The sequence below is a fragment of the Grus americana genome, chromosome 11 (assembly GCF_028858705.1).
Source record: "Grus americana isolate bGruAme1 chromosome 11, bGruAme1.mat, whole genome shotgun sequence".
Taxonomy (NCBI): Eukaryota; Metazoa; Chordata; class Aves; order Gruiformes; family Gruidae; genus Grus; species Grus americana.
In genome coordinates, this window is record NC_072862.1 from 4,228,110 (window position 1) to 4,248,475 (window position 20,366).

Below are 20,366 nucleotides of genomic sequence, written 5' to 3' on the forward strand. Positions count from 1 at the left end.
CACCCCAACATCAGCCCTCCTGTTCTGTCCCCATCCTGCAGTAGTATGAGGGGACATTAGGAGCTGCCCCTAGGAGAGGCTGTCATCTGCTCTCAGCAAGCAGGAATCCCTCTTTCTTCTCTTCTAAAGCATTAGCTTATCTCTTCTTCCCTGTCCCCCAGCAGGAGGTATTAAACTCATTCTTTACTTGCCAGGCTGTCCCAACTGAAGAGATAAAAGCTTAGAGCTTGGCTGTTTTGCCATTCTTCTGCTGGTTTGTGTAATGAAATGAAATGAAGATAAAGTTTTCACTCATTACCTGAATAGTCATTCTAAAGTTTCTTCTGCCTTTTGATAGCAAACTAGACAGAAATATCCCCGGCTTGCTGTTCAGTTATCTTCATTGATTAAATTAGGGCTACAAAGATGATTAAGGGACTGGGGCATCTCCCTTATGAGGAAAGGCTGAAAGAGGTGGGGCTGTTTAGCCTGGAGAAGAGAAGACTGAGATAGGATCTTAGTAATGCTTATAAATATCTAAAGGGTGGATGTCTAGAGGAAGGGGCCAGACTCTTCTCAATGGTACCCAGAAACAGGATGAGGGGCAATGGGCACAAACTGGAACACAGGAAGAAAATGAGGAAAAACTTCTTCACTTTGAGGGTGACCGAGCACTGGAACAGGCTGCCCAGAGAGGTTATGGAGTGTCCTTCTCTGGAGATATTCAAAACCCGCCTGGATGCCATCCTGTGCAACACAGTCTAAGTGATCCTGCCCTAGCAGGGGCATTGGACTAGATGATCTCTAGAGGTCCCTTCCAACCCCTACCAATCTGTGAATCTGTAAATTACCTTATGAAGTATCTATCGTTGGCTAATGCCGAAGAATAAATGATGACAAAGATGTGTAAGTAGTCTCATCTAGTGTGATAATTCCCAGGATTTTGGGTACTACCTTTTAATCTTCTGTCTCTTAACCATGAAAGAGGTCTAGTGATGCTTGTTGCTTTATGAAGGCTGGAGATTTGTAGGTGAGTCATGCTATAGAAGTACCAAGGTGGGCAAGGGGAAACCATTTCTCTGCAAGCAGAAGGGTAAAAGACATTGAGGAGGGAACACAAGGGAAAAGGACTAAGGGAGAGTTTTGCTGTGCAGAACATAAGCTGTATCAGCCCCTTCCTTGGGAAGCTCAGGACACTGTTGGGAAAAAACATATTAAAGTGGCTGTGAATGACAGTTGAAAAACAGGGACGGTACACTGCAGTTGAAATCTAAAGCTGAATAATTTGGCAGATGTTCTGGAAAACAGAACTGAGAATAAATACCTCATCTTGTATTTAAAAAAGCCTTCCGGAAGAAAGTTTTCTGTTTTTTGTTGTTGTTCTCAGTAATCATGTTCAAAACTAATGCTTTGGATTTTTAATTTTTGGTAATATTAAATATGCTGGTGCTAGCCTCTTGGACAAAAGCTTGATATTTGCCATAATTAACCTTTCAGTTTCTTGTTTAATAACAAATGGGATAATATTAGCCTTTAACTTTGCCGATACAGAACGTAGAAATCAGTGATGAGATTTCAGGGATCAGTATTTATCAGCGATCAGAACATAATTTTCACACTTGGTTTTCAGTAAAAAATAACAGAAGGTTGGAAAGCAAAAGCTTAACCTCAACCATATTACTATACTTGTCTGAAAACCTAAGCAAATAAAAGCTCATTTATATTCTTGTCTGATTAGCACAATCAGAACTTATTGATGCTAAAATGAACAAAATTTCCATAACTATAAACAGAATATTAAAATATGGCTGTTTAATGTAGCATGATGTTTTTTCCTTCTTGGATGGAACAAACAGTTACGACTTTCTTGTTGACTTTTTAGGAGTTTTATAACAAAGTCAAAAGCATTTCAAACAGGTGCCTTCTGGCAGGAAAGCAGACCTTTTTCTAGACAGGTGCTGCTTGCTCTCTTGGAAGAGAAGGCAGAAGATGACACATGGGTGAATGTGTTTGTGCTTGGTTGTCCTTGCGCATAGTCGAGGGGTCAGATGTTCGGGAACTGAGAACTCGGTGGAGAAACATTTGAATGTAGAAAACACTTTATTTGATCCAGTCAGAGTGTTTTAATCCCACAGAGGAGAAGAGAAAGCCTTAGGGAGGAAGGGGAGGTGTGGAGTAACTTGATGATACCCAGTAAGAAACTCTGTGTTCTGAATCCAGCTGGATGTTTCCCTGCAGTGTAAAATGAGAAACCTGGAATGGCCTAATGCGCAGGGCTGTGGGTTTTTAAGGAAACCTGAGTTTAACTTGTGATGGCCTTGTGCAGGTGACTTGGCAGTTTCCATTCAAATTGCCAGGAAAAAGTATAACGTCCCTTGCAAGGGTCTGTGTGAAGAGAGTCACAAAACGGAGACTTTCTGCATTGTTCTAAATGCACCTTGGGGTTTGTTCCCATGTAGTGAGTGTCGTTTTGTTAAGAAGCACCAAGTGTGAGGAATCGGTGGATTAGCATCACTTTTGTTTAGTAGAGGCAATGGAGTATGTCAGGAGCTTATTTTAAATGAGCAGAAAATTTCACGACTCCTGTGCCATTCTTCTGCCATCGCAGGTTGGAGAGGCTTGAAATGCCACCTTGTCCCCGGTGAACCGCGAGCCATGCCTTGCACACAAGGCATATACTTTGCAAAATAATTCAGTGCCTCTTCGGGTGCAGCAAGAAGCAAAGGACTGCAAAGAAAAATGTAGTGTTCATTTGCCTTTGGCGGTTGTTGTGCAATTAGAACTTTGGAATGTTTTAAACCTGAATTAAAAACAGCTTAATTTGCATAGTCAAGGATAATTAGTGTATATTTTATCCTGGTTTCTCCTACATCTATTTATAACTCTGGAAGCAGTATAGAAAATCTCTAAATAGCTCAATGTTAGATTCAGTTAAGGATTCTCCCATACTTCAGAGGTGGCAGATAAAGGTACTGCTATTGGTAAAGAACTGAATGGCAAATTTGATGACATTGAAGATAACGGGTGACTTGTGGCACTCACAGCCTTAGTGCCAGACACGGGATTTGATTCACATCGATGAATCTTGCAATGGCACCTTCAAGGAGCTTCAAATCTGCTCCTCGGTCACTTTTAGGAGACCTTTGCGTAGCTTGGAAGAGCTCAAGTACAAATAAGAACCAGTCTTCTAAAGCTCTGCCATACGTTCAAGAAATTCTTCAGCTAGTTCATTCCAGATTGCTTTCTGGTCTTCATGGTGCCAGAGATCATCCATCGGTAGAGCCTTTATGAATTGGGTCTTTTAAGGTTTCATCACATTTCTCATTTTTAAGGTACACTGCGTGGGGAGATCATGTGGCGTGTTATTTAATGAGTCAAGGCAGCTATGGGGATATGTAATGGCAGGAAATACATTTTCCCTACATTTTTCAGAATGTGAAGAAACATTTATCCTGTATCAACAGCTTAAAAATGGGACAGATTCATTTCTTCCCGTGATGTTTTGCACTAGCTGGGAAGCGATTCCAGCAAGCTCTGATAAGAGACGGTGTTTTTTGAGATAAACTGCTGACATTAATGGTGCCTTGACTTTTGGGGAGAGGGGGCGGTGTGACAGTTCCTTCTGCCTTCAAAATTTATAAGAATTGCTTGTGATTGCAGCTTTAGAAAAAACTTAATCTGAATTTACTTAATAACCTATGCAAAACTTTATTACAGACCATAGACTGTAGTTTAAAGAAAGAAAATTGTATGACTGAATCTATTTTCTTTAGATTTTATATATAAAATACAAATTAAAAATTCATGTCAAATTCCAGATCTACATTGATAGCATGGATGCAGAGTGGTCATATTTCAGCTTTCACAAGAGTTCACAACTGAGTGACAATAGTGAGCAACATATTGGAAAATATTGCTTCTAATTCTTTTTTAAAGTTTTTTGGATCCTAAGTTGAATTATTGTATTCTGTAAATAGTATCTGAAGAGAAAATGAAATTACATGAAAGCGTAGAGTAAATGAGGGAGAAAAAGCAGTTGTTGCTGATCATAACATCGGTTGGGGTGACAGTTTCAATTCCATTTGAGTTTTTTCCAGTTCTCATCCTTTTTATGTTGGATTAAGTAACAGTTTTTGTCTTCTTATTCCCATAGCAACCTTATCTCTTTTTTTTAATGTAAATCTGTTTGTCTCTTGCTATCTTTCAAAGCTTGCGCATGAATAGCTTGTGGAGGAGAAGAGTATGGTGAGGAGAGAGAGCAGAGACTTTCCGGCATAAGAAATAAGGGAAAGAATATTTTGGATAGATTAAAAAAAAAAAAGCAAGCTATGGGTAAAAAAAAGATTGATTGTTGTTTATTGCATTATTTTTCAGTGTAGCTTTTTCATGAGGACTAAAATTTTCACACTGTTTCAGTAGGCTGTCTGGGCAAAACTCTTCCAAAAAGTCTGAAAGCCAACTGACATGCCCATCCAAAAATACAGACTTAATGACCTGCAACATTATAGCTCATGTAACTGAAGAAAAGTGCCACTTTTAGTGAAGATAAGCCTTAACTTGCCGTGATTTTACTCCTCGTGTATCTTGGAATCTCTTACAAGAAAGTTGGGTACGCGCAGAGGTTTAGCTGGGTGCTGTGTTGACCCTGGCTTTGTGTCCAGCCTGTCGGTCCATGACCAGCGGCACACAGCTCCACAGCCAGACCCATCCAGACCCGGGAGGGTCCTGGGATCCTCCGTATCACGGGGATGAGCCCCGAGTCAGAGTGCGAAACCGGTTTGTACAAGAGGGTTCACATCCTCTGCTAGTTGCATCTGCTTCCAATTTTAAGGCATCAAATGAGGCTGAAAAAAGCAGCTGTTGCTTCATCTCTGTACATTTTTTTCTCATGTTAAATATTTAATTTGATTGTGCTTATTATATTAAGTGTCTGAACTGAAGTGCAATGGAAGATAGTTATGTAAATTGCTCTGAATCAAAATTTTTCTTCTATAGCTATAATGGACACACTTAATTGTCCGCTACCTCGGTCCTGGTGGCAACAGCTTGCTGTGAAGCGGCGACGCAACCTGGTTGCGGTGCTGTTAGTGCTGACGCTGAGAAATAAAGGTCTTGTGGATGTGCAGTTCTGCGTGCGCCTCGTTGCCTACCACCTCTCGAGAGCTGCTGCCAGAGTCCTGCTGAGCGCAGCCTTGCTACCAAACTTTCTGCAGGCGTTCAAAGTGTGGCCACTGTCTACGGTGGGTGAGGAATGGGCTGTTCACTTCTTAGCCCGCTCGTGTTTCACGCTCATAATCCCCCTTGTTCATTTCTCTAACAGCTACGTTTTTGCAATAGTTGTTTTTAACTTAAATAGAATATCTAACTTATCAAAATTAAGTTCTTGTTTGCTTGGTTTTTTTTTTTAAAGCTCTGAAAACCTAAAAGTTTTCTTTCAATCACAGAATATACATAAAGATGAGATCGATACGATCCATTGTATTTTTAGGTATTTGGACTTAATACCTCAATTCTGAAATCTGTAGGTACAAGAACTTTTGTAAATAACTAACAATTTTGGCATTTCTCCTCACCCTCCTGGTAAAGCTCTAAACAAAAAATGTTTTTCATTTTAATTTTTGCAGATAATGCAAGTTACTTATTTAGAAGAACAGTGACTTTGCTTAGGATTTTTGCACTTCAGGACTGCTCTTAAACCTCTGGAATATGGCTTATTTGCAAAACCAGAGCTTATAGTCACTGAAAAATCAAAGCGACTCGTCACTAAGGGAAATAATTTCAACCCTTGTTTTGTTTGTCGGAGTTACCCTAATGGGGTCTTGTTAGCCCATTTAGCATACTACAGATAATATTAAGATAATACTTAAAAACATCTACATTACATTAATACCACATTAGGGGCCTGATCTAAAGCTCATTGAAGTTGATAGGATCGTTCAATAGGAATTTAATGCTTTGATCTTTCATCTGTAGTTTTACAACTTACAAAATCAAACATAAAAAATGTTTCAGTCAACATAACACAGATGTGTTTATCTGTGTCGTACTTCACCCTTCATGGCTAATAAAAGTATTGGATTTGGAGCCTCCTAAAATTGAAATAAATACTTAAAACAATAATTCTGAATTCTTTTTACAGCAACAAGTTCTGAAATAGAAAAAATGGTGTTGCTAAAAGGTGTATTAAAAAAAGCACATTTTCCTTGTGATCTCCCAAATTATACTAACACTTAATGAATATATAAATATATAGTAAGTTTTTAACTGTAAGTAACCCATGGCTGCAATGCAACAAACATCAGATTTAGGAGGGATTGAGAATAACTGTTTAAATATCTTCACTGTGTATCCTCTTACTTTAAATGTACTTTTTCAGGGCTCTGATTTGGTGCTGACCTGCCGCCTTTGCTTCCCGATGCTTACTGTCGGTATAGCTGCTGGCGAAGCAAAGGCAATGTCTTAACACCAAAGCGATGGAGTTCGCAGAACTACTGCTATTACACTGCATTCCTTCTGTCGTGATTTTTGTATCGATAATGTATTTACATAGTGTTTCTAGCAGAATATGGTAGTGAGCAGTGACAGGGCACAGGCTGTGAATTGTGAGGAGTCTCACTGAATAACCAAGGAAATTCTCCCTGCTTACGAGAAGAGATGCAGTACCTGGTTTTTATTTTCCTGTTATTACCTCTCTCAGCCCTGTGCAGTGAGAGATCCTCTTTCTTTTTTATGAAACTGTATTTTTTCAGCCCGTGGCTTTTTATTAAATCGTAGTTAATGATATACTTTTGAGGATTACATCACCCTACGCGGAGCAATTTGGCTTAGGCTGGAGATCAATCTGCACATACAGCATCTGTCACTTAACGATTCTGCATACATACCAACAAAAAGATTTGAGGTCCCACTGTGTTTTGGGGTTTTTCTCCTCATGTACATGTCTCAATCTGTTAAACTCTCTTCAGTAGCACCGGGTTTATATTTGCTTTTATAAACGGAGTAGCAGAAGAACAGATAGGTATTTCTGGGCAGTTGTTTTTCTCTGCTCCCTCAGCTTCTGTTGTTGAACAGTCTGATGCTGAATTTATTAATCTATGCAGTTGCTTGTTCAGGTGTAATCCCTTGTTCAGCCACATTTATTCATCCACCGAAGGGTGTGCACATTGGTACATCATGGCATATTAAAGGTTTACCGCCGCCTGCCACAGCTGTCATCTCTTTGACCCTTCAGTAAACTAACAGTCTTCCACATAATTTTGCTTTCATTCAAGTGTAATGCCATTACTGCGGAGGCAGACAGAATGCAATTCTCTAAAGATCTTGTCTCGTTCCCTTCTCTTCCAAGGAGGTTAATGTGCTCAAATGATCCCTGCATTTTCTTTTTTAACTCTCTTGCTGCAAGAAGAGCAAAGAAGAAAGTGGTCTGGATAATGTTTGCACTAGTTTTTGGAGGATGGAGCAAACTGGAAAGATGAACTCACCAGTTAGCCGGAAGGCATTTTTACCACTTGAATTTCAAATGCCTTCACTTGTTTCCTTAGCACTCTTATTTTTATAGCTTTTTACTAAAAGGTTGTACAGATGGGGTTTTTCCTAATATCACTTACCATGGAAGTAAGCAAGTCAAGACCTCTTTACCCAAAACTAGCCAAACCACTCTTAAATATTAATGATGTATGGGAATAACTGAAGACTCAAGTGTAATCAGTGTTTTGTCCATCACATTCGTTGTTTACAGGTGGTACCATTTCAAAAAACAAACACACACCCTCACACACCCCACTTCATATAAATGCTCGCATTATATTAGTGCTTTGCAGGCAGTGTGGATAGCCTTGTGATCTCTCAGAGCTGATGGAGAGAAGGAGAGCTTGTAGATGATGGGCTGAAACTGCTGTCTGGGGACATCTATTCAAACCCCCGGCGTGTAAGACGGCAGCTGTCGTGTCGTTGAGTGCAGTTTCTGTTTATGAACTTACCGTCATTGCAATGTGTAATGGTTTGTATTTTCCCAGTGCTTTTATATTGATTACTTCTACTGTATGTAATAGTATTTTACCCGGTAATGAAGTTAAACAATCAAATGAGTCAGTGATTTATTGGGTTTGTTGGTTTAGAGGCTGGTTCTGCACGGCCACAGCTTCTCATCTGCTCTCTGAACTCTTGTTCGCAATTTGCCAGCAAGCTTCATCACTTGTTCCCGAGTACCAAAGAAGCGCCTGATATGATGCCTTTGATTGTTAATAATCTGATATTAACAGTTGTGTTTTCCATTTCCGTATCGATTGTTCACACTCCTTTGCATTCAGCTATTTTTTGAACCTCTGATTTCTTAATACGCATCTCTTTCTGCTTTTACTTTATATTCTTTTCAGAAGAATTGTTTTGAATATTCAGCTGCTTTGGTTAACAAAATCTACCATTTTTCTCCTTAGTATTTCATAGCTTCAGCTCTTAATAGCATATGCTACTCTTATTTGTCTTTTCATCTTTGTGTATAGCTCTTTTGTTTGCTTCCATTTAAAAGTAACTGTAGCCTCTCTTTAAGTCAGTTCTGTCTTATCCATCCTGTGTTTTTCTTTCTCCTAGCTTTTCTGATGGCGATTCAGTGGAATTACTATCTTGTTTCTTTTAGAAACCTTTTTGCCTCATAATGAATTGTTCTTTACTAAAAAAAAAAAATTATAGATTCCAGTTTTGAGCTTTGTGTCTACACTGAGGGACCAGATTCTAGTGTTCACTGACTCCATGGCAAGGGTGAAATCCATTTCTCGTATCCCAGCATCCGTGAGAAGATGATGTTGGTCTGGAGGCTGGAAGAGGTTTTTAGGTGAAAGCAAGGCAGTTAGGTACGCCGTGGTACTTGTCTGCCGTGCACCCTGAATTGCACCAGTCTGTCACTATATCAGGTGTACAAGTAGATCAAGTTGGAGTGAATTCTTATTACAAATCATTGCTTTGTTTAATGCACTTAATTTATACCAAGTCATGCTTGCAGGGTCTGCTGTTCTTCCTCCTGACGTCGCAGTATCGGATACCAATTCATTCTGAGCAAGCCCAAATGCAATTTTATCATCTGTCTGTTTACCCCTTTGTTTCATTGCGTAATGACTATTGTTCCTGCTTTTATAAACCAAAACACAGGATTTGTTATCCACAAGGGGATTACACAGCTTGATTTTTAAGTGTATCTCTATTATATCTGGGTCAGGACAATGATTAATATTGGAAGAGAGGTTTTGTAACCAGGCTGAAGTTCCGGCACATGTACTAAAAAGGCAATTCTCATTTTTACGGAGGATAGGAAGGGCAGAAGCAGATGTGTGACAGAGCAAATGAAATTCTGGCTTAAGTGCAGTAAGTAGACTTTGCCTATACTTCTTGTCAGGCTGATTGGTGTGTGTGTGTGCGGATGGTAGGAACAGAACAGTTCCGTAGGATAAAGGGTAGTGTTTACAGTATTTTAGACTTGAGAAAATAAGCTATGCCAAGGTTATTCATGTCTTTCTAAGATGAAAGATCAGAAGGAACTGTTAGATGATCTGTTTTGATCTCCTGGATATTGCAATACAATTTTACTCTGTAACCCTTGTATTAAACCCTTATCCGGTAACCTATTGCTCCTTCTGAATTGTCCGCAGTTTAATGTTAACTTGGGTTTGACTCCAGCCTTTGGGTTTGTCCTACCTAAGAAACAATACCAGGAGAAACTCTTGTGAAAACGCGCTAGGCAGGCGAGCCGGCAGCGTGCTGCTGAGAGCCGCTGCAAAGCCAGCGCCAGCCTTGCAGGTCATGGTGGTGGTTACTCCTCCGGTACGTCTTCACTTTGCTCTAAACGTTTTCTTGTCGACTGCTGCGAGTCTGTTGATGGGAGAGTACAAGTGTAAGAAAGTTGCTCTACAGTGAAAACATATTTCAGCCTCGATAAGTAGAACTGCTGCAGCGTGTCTTGCTGTGCATGTTGGAGCAACTGCAGGGATCTCTGCTCATCAGGTTTCCTTAAACGTCCTACCAGGAGCGCGAAGTGGTGCTCGGCAAGAGCTGTCCTGCACTCGATCCCTGCTGCAGCTCGTTGTAGGTGCAGAATAATTTGATGCCTTTCACCAAACATTCAGACTCTCAAACTAATTAAATATACTCAGCAGCACTTAAGGAAAGGAGAGGTTTCCAGATAAGACAAGAAACTGGCTGCTCCAATAGTAGGAAACTGTGGTGCGATCATCAACTCCCCATACCGAGCGGCTTCAAAGGGAGACCAGGTGGCCTTGAGGGATGGCCTTTAGGCTGTTTTGGTTGAGTTGACTCAGTCTTTGCCTTTGTTTAAGGAACATGTCCATTAAATTCTGTTCCCTGAAGCTTCACTGCAGCATCTCCTTCTCCCTGTACCTTAGGTATAGACAAGGAAATCCTTTCCTAGGTCTTGAGTTCAGACCCTGACAGCAAAACACTGTGAAATCCCTCTGGGTTAAAAGGGGGGAAGTAGAGGAACTTAATTGATTGTAATGAATATCATGATCGTAATTAAGGAGTAAGGGATTGGTGGAATGAGTTTTATGAGACTGGATAAAGGGATTTTAAGAACAGTTGAGGGACCTGGCGCTGGTGGGGAAGCATGGACTGAAGGGGAAGCCATTCAGGAGAAGGGGGGACAAGCACAAAGGTGTGTGAGGAATGACAGAAACACGTAGGAACAGCATCTCAAGCTAAAGCATCTCAGACCCCATGAGAGACCATGACATTGGGACTCGCTGGAGCTGGGGGTTTCAGTCTGGGTGGCTTCATGGGACCCTTGTCCGTAACCTTCCTGGTGGCTTCTCTGCTGATAGCAAATGTCCCTGCCAGCTGCAATGTGTCCCCAACATATCCACCCCAAGCCCTTGGTGCTCAAATATTACTGTTTCCAGGGTTTTTTTCTTGGTCAATGTTTGTTATCTTAGGCAACCTTAATTCTGGCACTTTCTAACTCCAAATAATGGAGTTTGCAACCTCAGTATGTTCTTCTAATTTTATTATGCACTACAGAGTAATATGTTAGCACAAGAATGCTGAATTAGATTATGCAATGTTTTTTAGCTTTTCATTAAATAATTTTAAGAACTTGTGCCTGTGTACAGGTTGGAGATACAGCTTTCTGGGAAACTTTTCATCATTTGGCTTTCATCTTCAGTATTCAAGAAATTGTTCTGCCACTTGGACTGCACAATGTCCTGTCTCCTAGAGATCAAGTTAGATCTTTTCATTTTTGCATTTTTATGTGAACCTGACAATTTTTTTATTGTTTTAAACATCTCCACTGTCAGCATCAAAATAATGTGTTTTTTCTTTTATTTTTTCTGCCTTCTCTGCAGTAGAAAATACCAGTTTTGCTTGTCAGCTGCAAATGCCGTCACGGCAAGAAATGTATTCCACTGCATCCCTGTTCCCTGAAGTCTCTAAGAAAGTAACTACAGACCATCTGCTTTAGCCACTTTTGGCTACTGTAAAGGAAATGAACAAAATATATTCAGGTTTGCTTTGATGTGCTCCTGAACATCCATTAAGCTACAACTTTAGCGTTGCTGTACGGTGCCTGGATAGGAATAGATCATTTTTCTTATCTATCCTGTCCTCCTGAGCCTGTTAATGTAGTCTAATCCTAGCTAGTAACCTAAGAGATTTATAGTCATAAATGTTTGCAGCAATTTTCCAGAATCTGTTTTATGCTGTGGCAACATCTTTGTACTCAGCTAGATGCTGCTACAGTAGTGGAGCACCCAAGGAAGAGTGTCTCGTATCCCTGTTTCAGAAATGTTAGATTTTAACATCACAGAGGCAATTAATGTCAGTACCAAATGCTATATTCAGGATACTAAGTCTGAGTTGTTTTATTTGTCAGATGTGAAAATTCACTTACCTCTTTCTTAAAATTGTTATGTGAATAGTTAATACAGTAAAATAACTGTTCTTCCTCTACACGAACCAGAAAAATGTGCTAGCATGAAAATGCATTACTTTTATTTCTGCCTCTGCATTTTTCATCTATCAGTAGCTCTGATAATAAAATTAGAAGTCTTAATTTCCTCTGAATTCCTCTGTAAACATCGTTCTTGATACAGTATTAATTTCTGTGCTTGCGCTCTATCCCCTGTATGGCTTGCTTCAAGTAAGGTACTGAAGTCACTTACGCAGAAAGTCATCTTCTCTAAGGTCCCTTGTACTTGTTTTATTAAACGCAGGAGTCGAGGAGTAATGTAATGACAAACCCATCTGGTTTTAGGTTGAAAAACAGTATACTGGAGAATTACTAAAATAAAAAAAACTTAGGTCTTTGGGATCCCCAGCACATCAAGCTAAAAATACTGAACAGCAGCTGGAGCTAGAGGTAAAACCCAACTGATTCCGGAAAAGAAAACGGCCCAGGTGGTTTCGGCAGGGTAGGTCGTGGGTTAGGGTTTGCTCGCTGCTTCTGGGCAAATTCCTCTAGCGTTGTAGCTCGTGGTGGGGACGTGCCTTGGAGGCTGCACGCGCCTGCTGGCCGCAGAGCTGGGGGTGGAGGGACAGGCGGAAACGGATAAAGCCACTTCAGGGTTTTAATCACAGCAAGAAACACGGTCCCGGGGTTGCGGAGCTTTGGAGAGCCTGATCCTCAAAGAGGTGGTCTGCAGGCAACGGGAGGCTGGAGGCTCGCTCCGAAGAGCTGGAGCTGCTCCGTAGAGATGGAGCAGTTTCCTCCAGGGGCCGTGGTGTTAATTAGCTGTGCTGGAGTTAATGGCATTCCTTATTATGTTTGCAGCTCTGTAGAAACTTGTGCATTTCATATTATTTTGCTTAACGCAGGTAGGACATACATTTCGATGAGAATTATAAATATTTTGAAGGTCTGTGAATATTGGATTTTTATGCTGACTAACAAGTTAGTGTATTTTTACGTGTGAAGCAGCAGCTGTGGTAAGACATGTGCTGACAGGACACTTACTCATCTGCTGTATCTGTTATTTGTCATCGTTACATCTGTTACAGTCCACATGGCCCTCATCAAAGCAGTGGGGCTCTGTGCCAGGTGCTCCACACCAAGTGAGATGGGGAATGTGACAGATTTTGGTTACCCGTATCCTGGCAGTCCTTCCTGGTGACAGCCCAGCTAGATTTTGTGATATTTGTGGGAGAATACGTCCGCTGCTTGAAGGAAGGTGGCTGTCTTAGGGAAGTTCAAGGAGTGAAGTCAGTGGCAGGAAAAAAAAAAATCCCGTTGTCATCAGCAATGGTCCCAGTGTTTCAAAAATGAACACTTGTAGGATGGTTTTCATTGATTTATGTATTTATTGAGGAAAGTCTTTGTGGGAACGCTGCTACTTATTTAATAAAACTTCAGGTAACGAGACCTGGATCTGGCAAAGCATTTAACCCCCTGCTTACTGAAACGTGAATAGCCTGGTGTTCTTCGCCAGTGTCTCCAGTGGTGTTCTTCACCACTGAACCTGCTTGGTGGTCGTGAGCGGGTAGGGCTGGGGTCAGGATATTCTTGGGGTTTGTTTTAGGAGAGCTTTAGGGGAGCAAAATCTGTGTTGCATCTCAAAACTCAGGTGCGGGATAACTTCCTTAAGGACACATCCTTCCCTCCTGAGATACTTATTCAATTGCTTGAATTGCTTTCTTCAGTGCTGTGTTTGCCTTGAGTTCAGTGATAATTCCCAGATAATATGAATTTATGGAAGGCATATTTTTTGAAATATTTATTGGAGAATGTCTTTTCCTCAAAACATGCGTTTCCCTTACAACACTATTTTTCCAGTCCTCTTAGTGCATTTTTGCCAATGCAAATTGTGTTTTAAAAATAAAAATCCCTGCTTATCAGATGTTGACTCAACTTTTATGCTACTAATGTTGCTGTACTGCTTTTTTGTTCTGCTGTCTCTGGTCTCTTCCTTCTGTTCCACACAGCCCACAAAAGCATCTTGTTTCTCTCTGTCCCTCTTGCTCCCTCGTTACTGCAGACTCTTCTCCATCTTTCCATGCTGGCATCCTACGTTCACCGCACTCTGATACATCCCTGCCAATTTCTTTTTAGCTTTTCCTATTTGTGTTTATATAACACAGACTTTGTTGTATGACTTTTAAATGATTCTCATTTAATTGCTGTAAGAGTGTTTAATTCTTTCCTGTTTTGTTTTTTTTTTTTTTCCTTGCTGCACCCCACGTGATTTAAGGGGAGGTGAAGAGTGTGATTGTTTTGTAAATGAGTTTTTGATGCTGTTGGTTGATGCTGTTCACCGTGACTGGCTCCGGCAGCCCGTTAGTCCCTGCACGCCTCGATCGTTCGATGTTCTGCTTTTCATGCAATGGAAAGAACCTGCAGGGTCTCTTCCCTCACCTGCTTGGTCTACATAGAAGCTTGCTGCATTTTATTAGCAGTATTTCTATGGATGTGAGATGCAGACTCGGATGGGCTTTGCTGCACGAGACTAAGGGAACGCTGGGTCTTGACCCGGAGGAGCGGTGCCGTGATCCCGGGCTGCAGCGGTACACCGACAGCACCCGAGCTGCTCCGCTCATCAAAATGGGGGGTTAAAAATACTCTATAGTGTGTGTGTGTGTGTGTGTAAACCGCTGTACTGTTACCTTCGTGCAGATAAAAGGTGTACTATAAAATGGAAGTTCAGCAGAGTGTCACAGCATTAAGAGATTCTGTAGAGGTTGCTGTGAAATTACGTGATTTCCCCGTAATTTGCCAGCCTGACAAACGTGGCACTGGGGAGATGCTTCCCCGGTAGCTGGTGAATGTCTTCTGGGGTGACAAGTCACCCCGATTCCTTGCACGCTTTGAGTAATGTTCTCTTTTTGCACTCTTATAACTTCCTCCCCTCTCTGTTCTACCTCCAGCAATAATTGATGATTATGGAGGTAATTTTTGGTCTCACCCCTCCCTCCCACCCCAGCATGATTCTCCCAGGCTTCATCCAAAGCCCAGGGAAGGCGGCAGAAAGTGCGACTTGCTCCACGGGCAGCTCTGTTGTGCTTTTTCCAAGTGCTGTATGTCCGCAGGCAGCCTGCTCGGGCTGACGGGCCGTGTGTCCCAGCTCGTCTGTGGAGCAAATACAAGTATTTTTAAGAAGCTTAAAGTTATGCCAAGTATACATTCAGTTTCTGGTATCTGTCTAAAGAAGTATAAAATACGTGGTCACGGAAATGCCTTGGTGTAGCCAATTTTGGGTCGAGTGGTGAGGAAGAAGGTTTGCTTACACACATGGGTGGTTTAGGGGGCGGTGAAGAGGTTTGGTGGTTGGTTGTTGTTTGTTTGTTTTTTTTTTTTAAAGAAACAAATTTGTCTTACTGTTTTCTCCAGAAGTTATCGTTACCAACGTAGCTACTGCAACACGCTGACACTGGTGGTCTTTTTTTTTTTTTTTTTTTTTGAGCTTAGAGACTGGTATTTCATTTCTTTTTAATAATGCGACTTTTACCAGGGTGAGCAGGTTGTGAATTAGTACTTCATTATGTGCTGACATCGAACAAGGTCCCCACTTCAGAATTACCTATTCAAGAAAACAGTTAAGATTTGGTTGGCTGACTCATTTAGGTACTTGAACATCCTACCAGTACAGAATTATACATAAGGCATACTTAAGTTCTGCTCCTTTGAATAATAATGTGTCTAATGAAGTAATGGGATAAATACTTTTGTGACTTTTAAGGGACAATTATGTTTGTAGAGCATGGACCCTTGTTCTGCAGTTATCAAAACACAGTAGAATTGCTAATAAATGTGTGTTGACAATAAAATATCAATTGATCTAAGTGTAATAAGATGCTTGGGTGTCACTGGACTTAGGGATGGATCTGGATACTGAATCCTGCTCCTCTCCAGGGACCGAATGTGTCCTGTGCAATACTTTAAAAAAAAAAAAAGCATATCACATGAACTTTTAAATGCTTCTGTTCCAAGTGCATAAAACAGTTATTACAGGGTATGATGCTCATGTTACTGTTGCTCCATATCTTGAAATCTTTCTTAGCAATGTGCTTGAGACTTAAAACTGAGCTTATTAAATGGAAGGAGAGAACCCAATGGAATATGTGGTTTTCATATCCTTGCTGTTTGTATGTGCAAGAACACATTGTTTCATTGTCCTCCTTTTTGGGCAGAATAAAAGACTTTTCAATAAAGCTGAATTACATTTTCTTGCTCTGTTTTATTGCAATGGCATGTGTATTTCAGTTGATGTAACTTTATGTACTTGGTACTAAAGCAATGAGGCAAATATGTGCGTTAGCAGGGGAAGGGAGAAGAAAATGTTGCAGGAGTCTGGAAAGCCTCAGTTGCTAACTTTAAAGTTTCTTCTATATGGCAAACTATAAACAGGCAGTAAAAACATTTAATTTGGAAATTACACAGTTCTAGATTGGTTTTAGGTTGGATTTTTTTTTTTTCCCCTTGTGTAATCAGGTTTTTGTAACATTTTTACCAAAATATTTTCAGTGTTATGATTAGAGACTTTGCCTGGTAGAGTTAAGTAATAAAGTTGCTCGTTTCCTACCGGAATGGTAGCATTTCAGATGAAAGGAAACAAAAGTGAGGCATAGTAAGTGCAAGTAAGAAGTAAAAAGATGTAAGCAAGAGAAACTAATTAAAAAACTTTATTTTGGTGACCAGTTTGAGGAAGTAGATAAAGTTTTACAAATCTGATGATGAGTAAGACGATCTATAGATCAATAGATAAAACGCAGAAATACTTCATGTGCGTTTCTGCCCTTTTCTTTTGAACAAAACAATGGGATATTGTCATCCCATGGGGCGCTGCGAAGCGAGTCCTGTTCTGACTCACCGCTTTTCAAAACCATCTTCTCTCCTGTTCTTATCTTCATTCTTTGTTTCCAGTTATATTTTATCTATTAAGACATTTGAGCAGGATAAGAGTCTCCGATTTCAGAGATACAAATCGATCTGTAAAAGTAAACAATCTTTTCCATTATTTGTCCACCTTTTAGAGTGTTTTGTTTATCCTGTCAGTTTTCTGAGAACTTAATGTTCCTTCCTCAATGATTTCATGTAATAGCAAGTTTTGTTAGGAGATACGGCACTTCTCCCTACTGTTGTTGCTGTTAGGGTACTGGCTTTATAAAAAACCAAAAACCAACGACCAAACAAAAAAAAAAACAACCACCAAACCAATCTGTCCTGATATTCCACCAAACAGGACTAGTTTTGACCTTTAATACTCTGAATATGCTACAGAGACAGCTGAAAACGAGACCAGAATCTTGTTTTTAAGTAGGGAGTGCTTTCCAAGGGCAGAGGTTTAGACTTCATTGTATAATACTCTATTACTGTTTTGCACAATGATTTTTAATTATTTTCAAAGTGGCACCAGACAATGTGTAACGAGAATACACCAGTATATAAATGAATTAAGTGATGATATTTCTGCAGCTGTGTGATTAGTCTGGCACTTAAACCGCTCTAGAAGGTGGGATGGAGAGCTTCCTGCTAATTAGTGAGAAATTATTCTTTCATTGTAGTATGGCTCATATTCTTCATTTTCTGATGGTTTCTGCATTGCTTCTTGTTTCCCAAAAAACTATTCCCCTGTGACAGCAGTCTTCATCTGCAATCAGTGATTAACAACTGCTGCAGTACAGCATTGCAACGGATCAGACTGCCGAGCTGCGGTGGGTCCCACCGGGTACCTGTGGGATAACGAGGATGTGCCTTTCCCCGTGTCTCAGCACGTCCCGTCCCTTCCCACGGTGCTCCCAGCCCAATCCCGTCCTGCTCGTGTGGTGTGTCCGACGGCAAAGATGAGTTTCGGAAGGTCTTTATTTGCAATGAATGAATGTACGTGCTTAGAAAGCAGTGATAAGCCAGTTTGTCTTAATTATGGAATTGATAGCTATTGCGTAAGATTTATGACTCACGGTGGCTGTGATGTAAGAGGGCAAAATTTGGTCTAAATTAATTTTATATGTAAAATAGATTTTCTTCTGTATATTTTAAAATCCAAATTGCATAGCTATTTCCATTCTCGTGTAGAATAATGTGCCTCCTCTTCTCCAAAGTACCAACTGAAAGATCCAAACTTCGTGTGAGTGAAAATGTAGACCTTGACGTCTATCTGCGTGGAAATTCCTTTTAAGAAACCCACCTATGACTTTATGTGCAGTAACAAAGAATAATAGAACAGTATCTTATTGCAGCGATCAATGGATTTTTTTTAAATGAAGCCCTGAAATTCTAATTACTCTTGTTCAGTGTTCTGACTGCAACAGCTGTTGCTTTTCAATATTAGAAAAACATTATATTTTGGGAAATAGCTACTGTTGGTCAAGTCACTACTATTATGCTGGGTTATAAAGATAGCCTTATTTTAAAGACTGAGTGTGTCAGTATCCCCGACAAGATCATAAACAGGTTTTTTAAAATTGTCTTCTGTTTGGTTTTATTACAGAAAAATACATAGTTTATTGATGGAAAAATATTTCTTAGTGTGGTACCTCAATCTTAGTTTGTATTGACTGCTATATCTAGCTAAATTCAAGGATATAATGAGGCCATACTTTCTTGGATCTTGAGTCACCAGTTAGAGGGAAAGTTAATTTAAATTTATGATAAAATACTGCTGCTCTGCAATTTTGCATTGATGCATACACGGTAGCGTTTGTTTCTTCTCTTACGCAGCTTAAAGAGACCGCAGAAGACCTGGCGCTGGGTCAGGACGCTGAGGTGCAGAGTCCTCGCCTTGGCCAGAGCTGGGGGGTTCTGTTGCAGGGAGATGGTCGAGGGGTTTCTTCTCTGCTTGAAAGAGAAATATTTGTTTTCTGAATAGCTGTGTGCTTAGCTTTATTTTATGGTTGATTAGATGAGCCCAGTAGGATCTCGATGCTATTTTCGTCAGAGCCTTCGTTTCAGAAGAAACAGTGGCTTAAGGACCTATTTTTAAGTTATGTTTCTGACTCCTTTTTGGTTACCAAAATTAGGGTAGCATAAGCCTAGCGTAAGAACAAAATTGGCCAAAGGATCTGTTTAATTATGTTCTTGTAAATTAGTTCACTTCAGTCCTAATTCTGTCATCCTCCCTCGTGCTAAACAGCCATTTCTTTTGCAGCTGATCCACTGAAATTGCTGAATTTGGTTGCGTGCTAAGAAATGTGATACCAGGATCTGAGAACTTGAAACTCGCTGTGTATTTAGTCTTTTCTGTCTCCTAATATCTAGCTCACCTTTCTTTCAAAAACAGATCTTGAAAACTCCAGGACGAAAATAAGAAGCGCGGTGTCGGTTCGAGAGGGGCAGGGAGTCGTGCTGCTCTGCGGACCACCCCCGCGGGCGGGAGGTAAGGCACCTTCCAGGCTCCGTGCTTTGGCCGGAGCTGGTTGACTCTAAAGTGGAATATCTCCCTGGAAATGCAGGAGAGAGATCCTTCAGAGAGAGCAAGAATGAAATCTGGTTGGTCAATACAGAGAGAGCGAGCAAAAACAAAACCAAAAGAGGGGGAGGGAAGTACTTAAGAAGATTTACTTTCATCTTGAAATGCCTTTCTAGTTCCTAGTAATTTCTGTGCACTTAACACGTCTGGTTTTTATGATATTTCCGGTAATTAATTGAGTATCCTCTGGAGTTAAATTCTGCCCAATTTCACAATTGCCGATGAGCCTCGATGAATCTAGTTTTGTCTGTGACTAGACAATTGCAGAGAGTAGATTGTTGTCTTTAATTATGCTAGTATCTGCCTGTTTTCTTGCAATTAAGACATTTAATAGTGTAATGTAATGATGGTGGTGTAATTTAAAACACTGCTGTCTCAAGAGGGGGTGAGAAAACTGGATATATGGATTCTTGGTGGACCAAAAGTTGTAAGTACATTTTATCATTCATTCTGCATCTTCAGTTTTGACTAACTGCTCTTGAGCCTCAAGTAAGTAATATTTGAAACCGGTTTTATTTGTTTTTAATTGATACGGAGTCTCAGTATTGAAGGGCTGTGATGTTAAACATGAGATTTGATTACAAAGAAAAGGTAATATAAGCTCAACACTGAATACAGTAATATAGGTACTGTGGCCTCTTAAATTTGGCGGAGTCCAAGCAGACGCAGCCATAAAGTGGCAATTTTACAACTGTCTGAGCTTGCAGAATTTTTCTCTCTCTAAACTGATACATACTCTTAAATCATCTTTATAGCCTTACAACAGCTTTGTCTTTTCAGCTGCTGAGGAAATAGGTCATTCTCCCAGCTATCTCTAAGAATTAGAATGATTAAATTTTGCTTCTGTACGCAGTCCAAAGTCTGAATTACCCCAGCCATTCTTATACTTGCATGGGTGTACAGCCAGAGGTGGTCGCCAAACTGACTACAACTCTGCACTGAGTCTTGCAATGTTTAAGTTTGAGGCGTTAAACAGGAGGTGATACA

At 40.4% G+C, this 20,366-nt stretch overlaps 1 protein-coding gene across 3 annotated transcripts in view; it reads left to right on the forward strand.

The window, feature by feature from the left end:
• Window positions 1-20,366, forward strand: part of LOC129211365 (contactin-3-like) — a 112,257-nt gene that overhangs the window by 38,871 nt on the left and 53,020 nt on the right. For all 3 annotated transcript variants that reach the window (XM_054838364.1, XM_054838365.1, XM_054838363.1), the window contains exon 3: window positions 19,191-19,286. In XM_054838364.1, coding sequence (XP_054694339.1) covers window positions 19,191-19,286 — 96 coding nt within the window. The remainder of the gene's footprint in view (window positions 1-19,190; window positions 19,287-20,366) is intronic.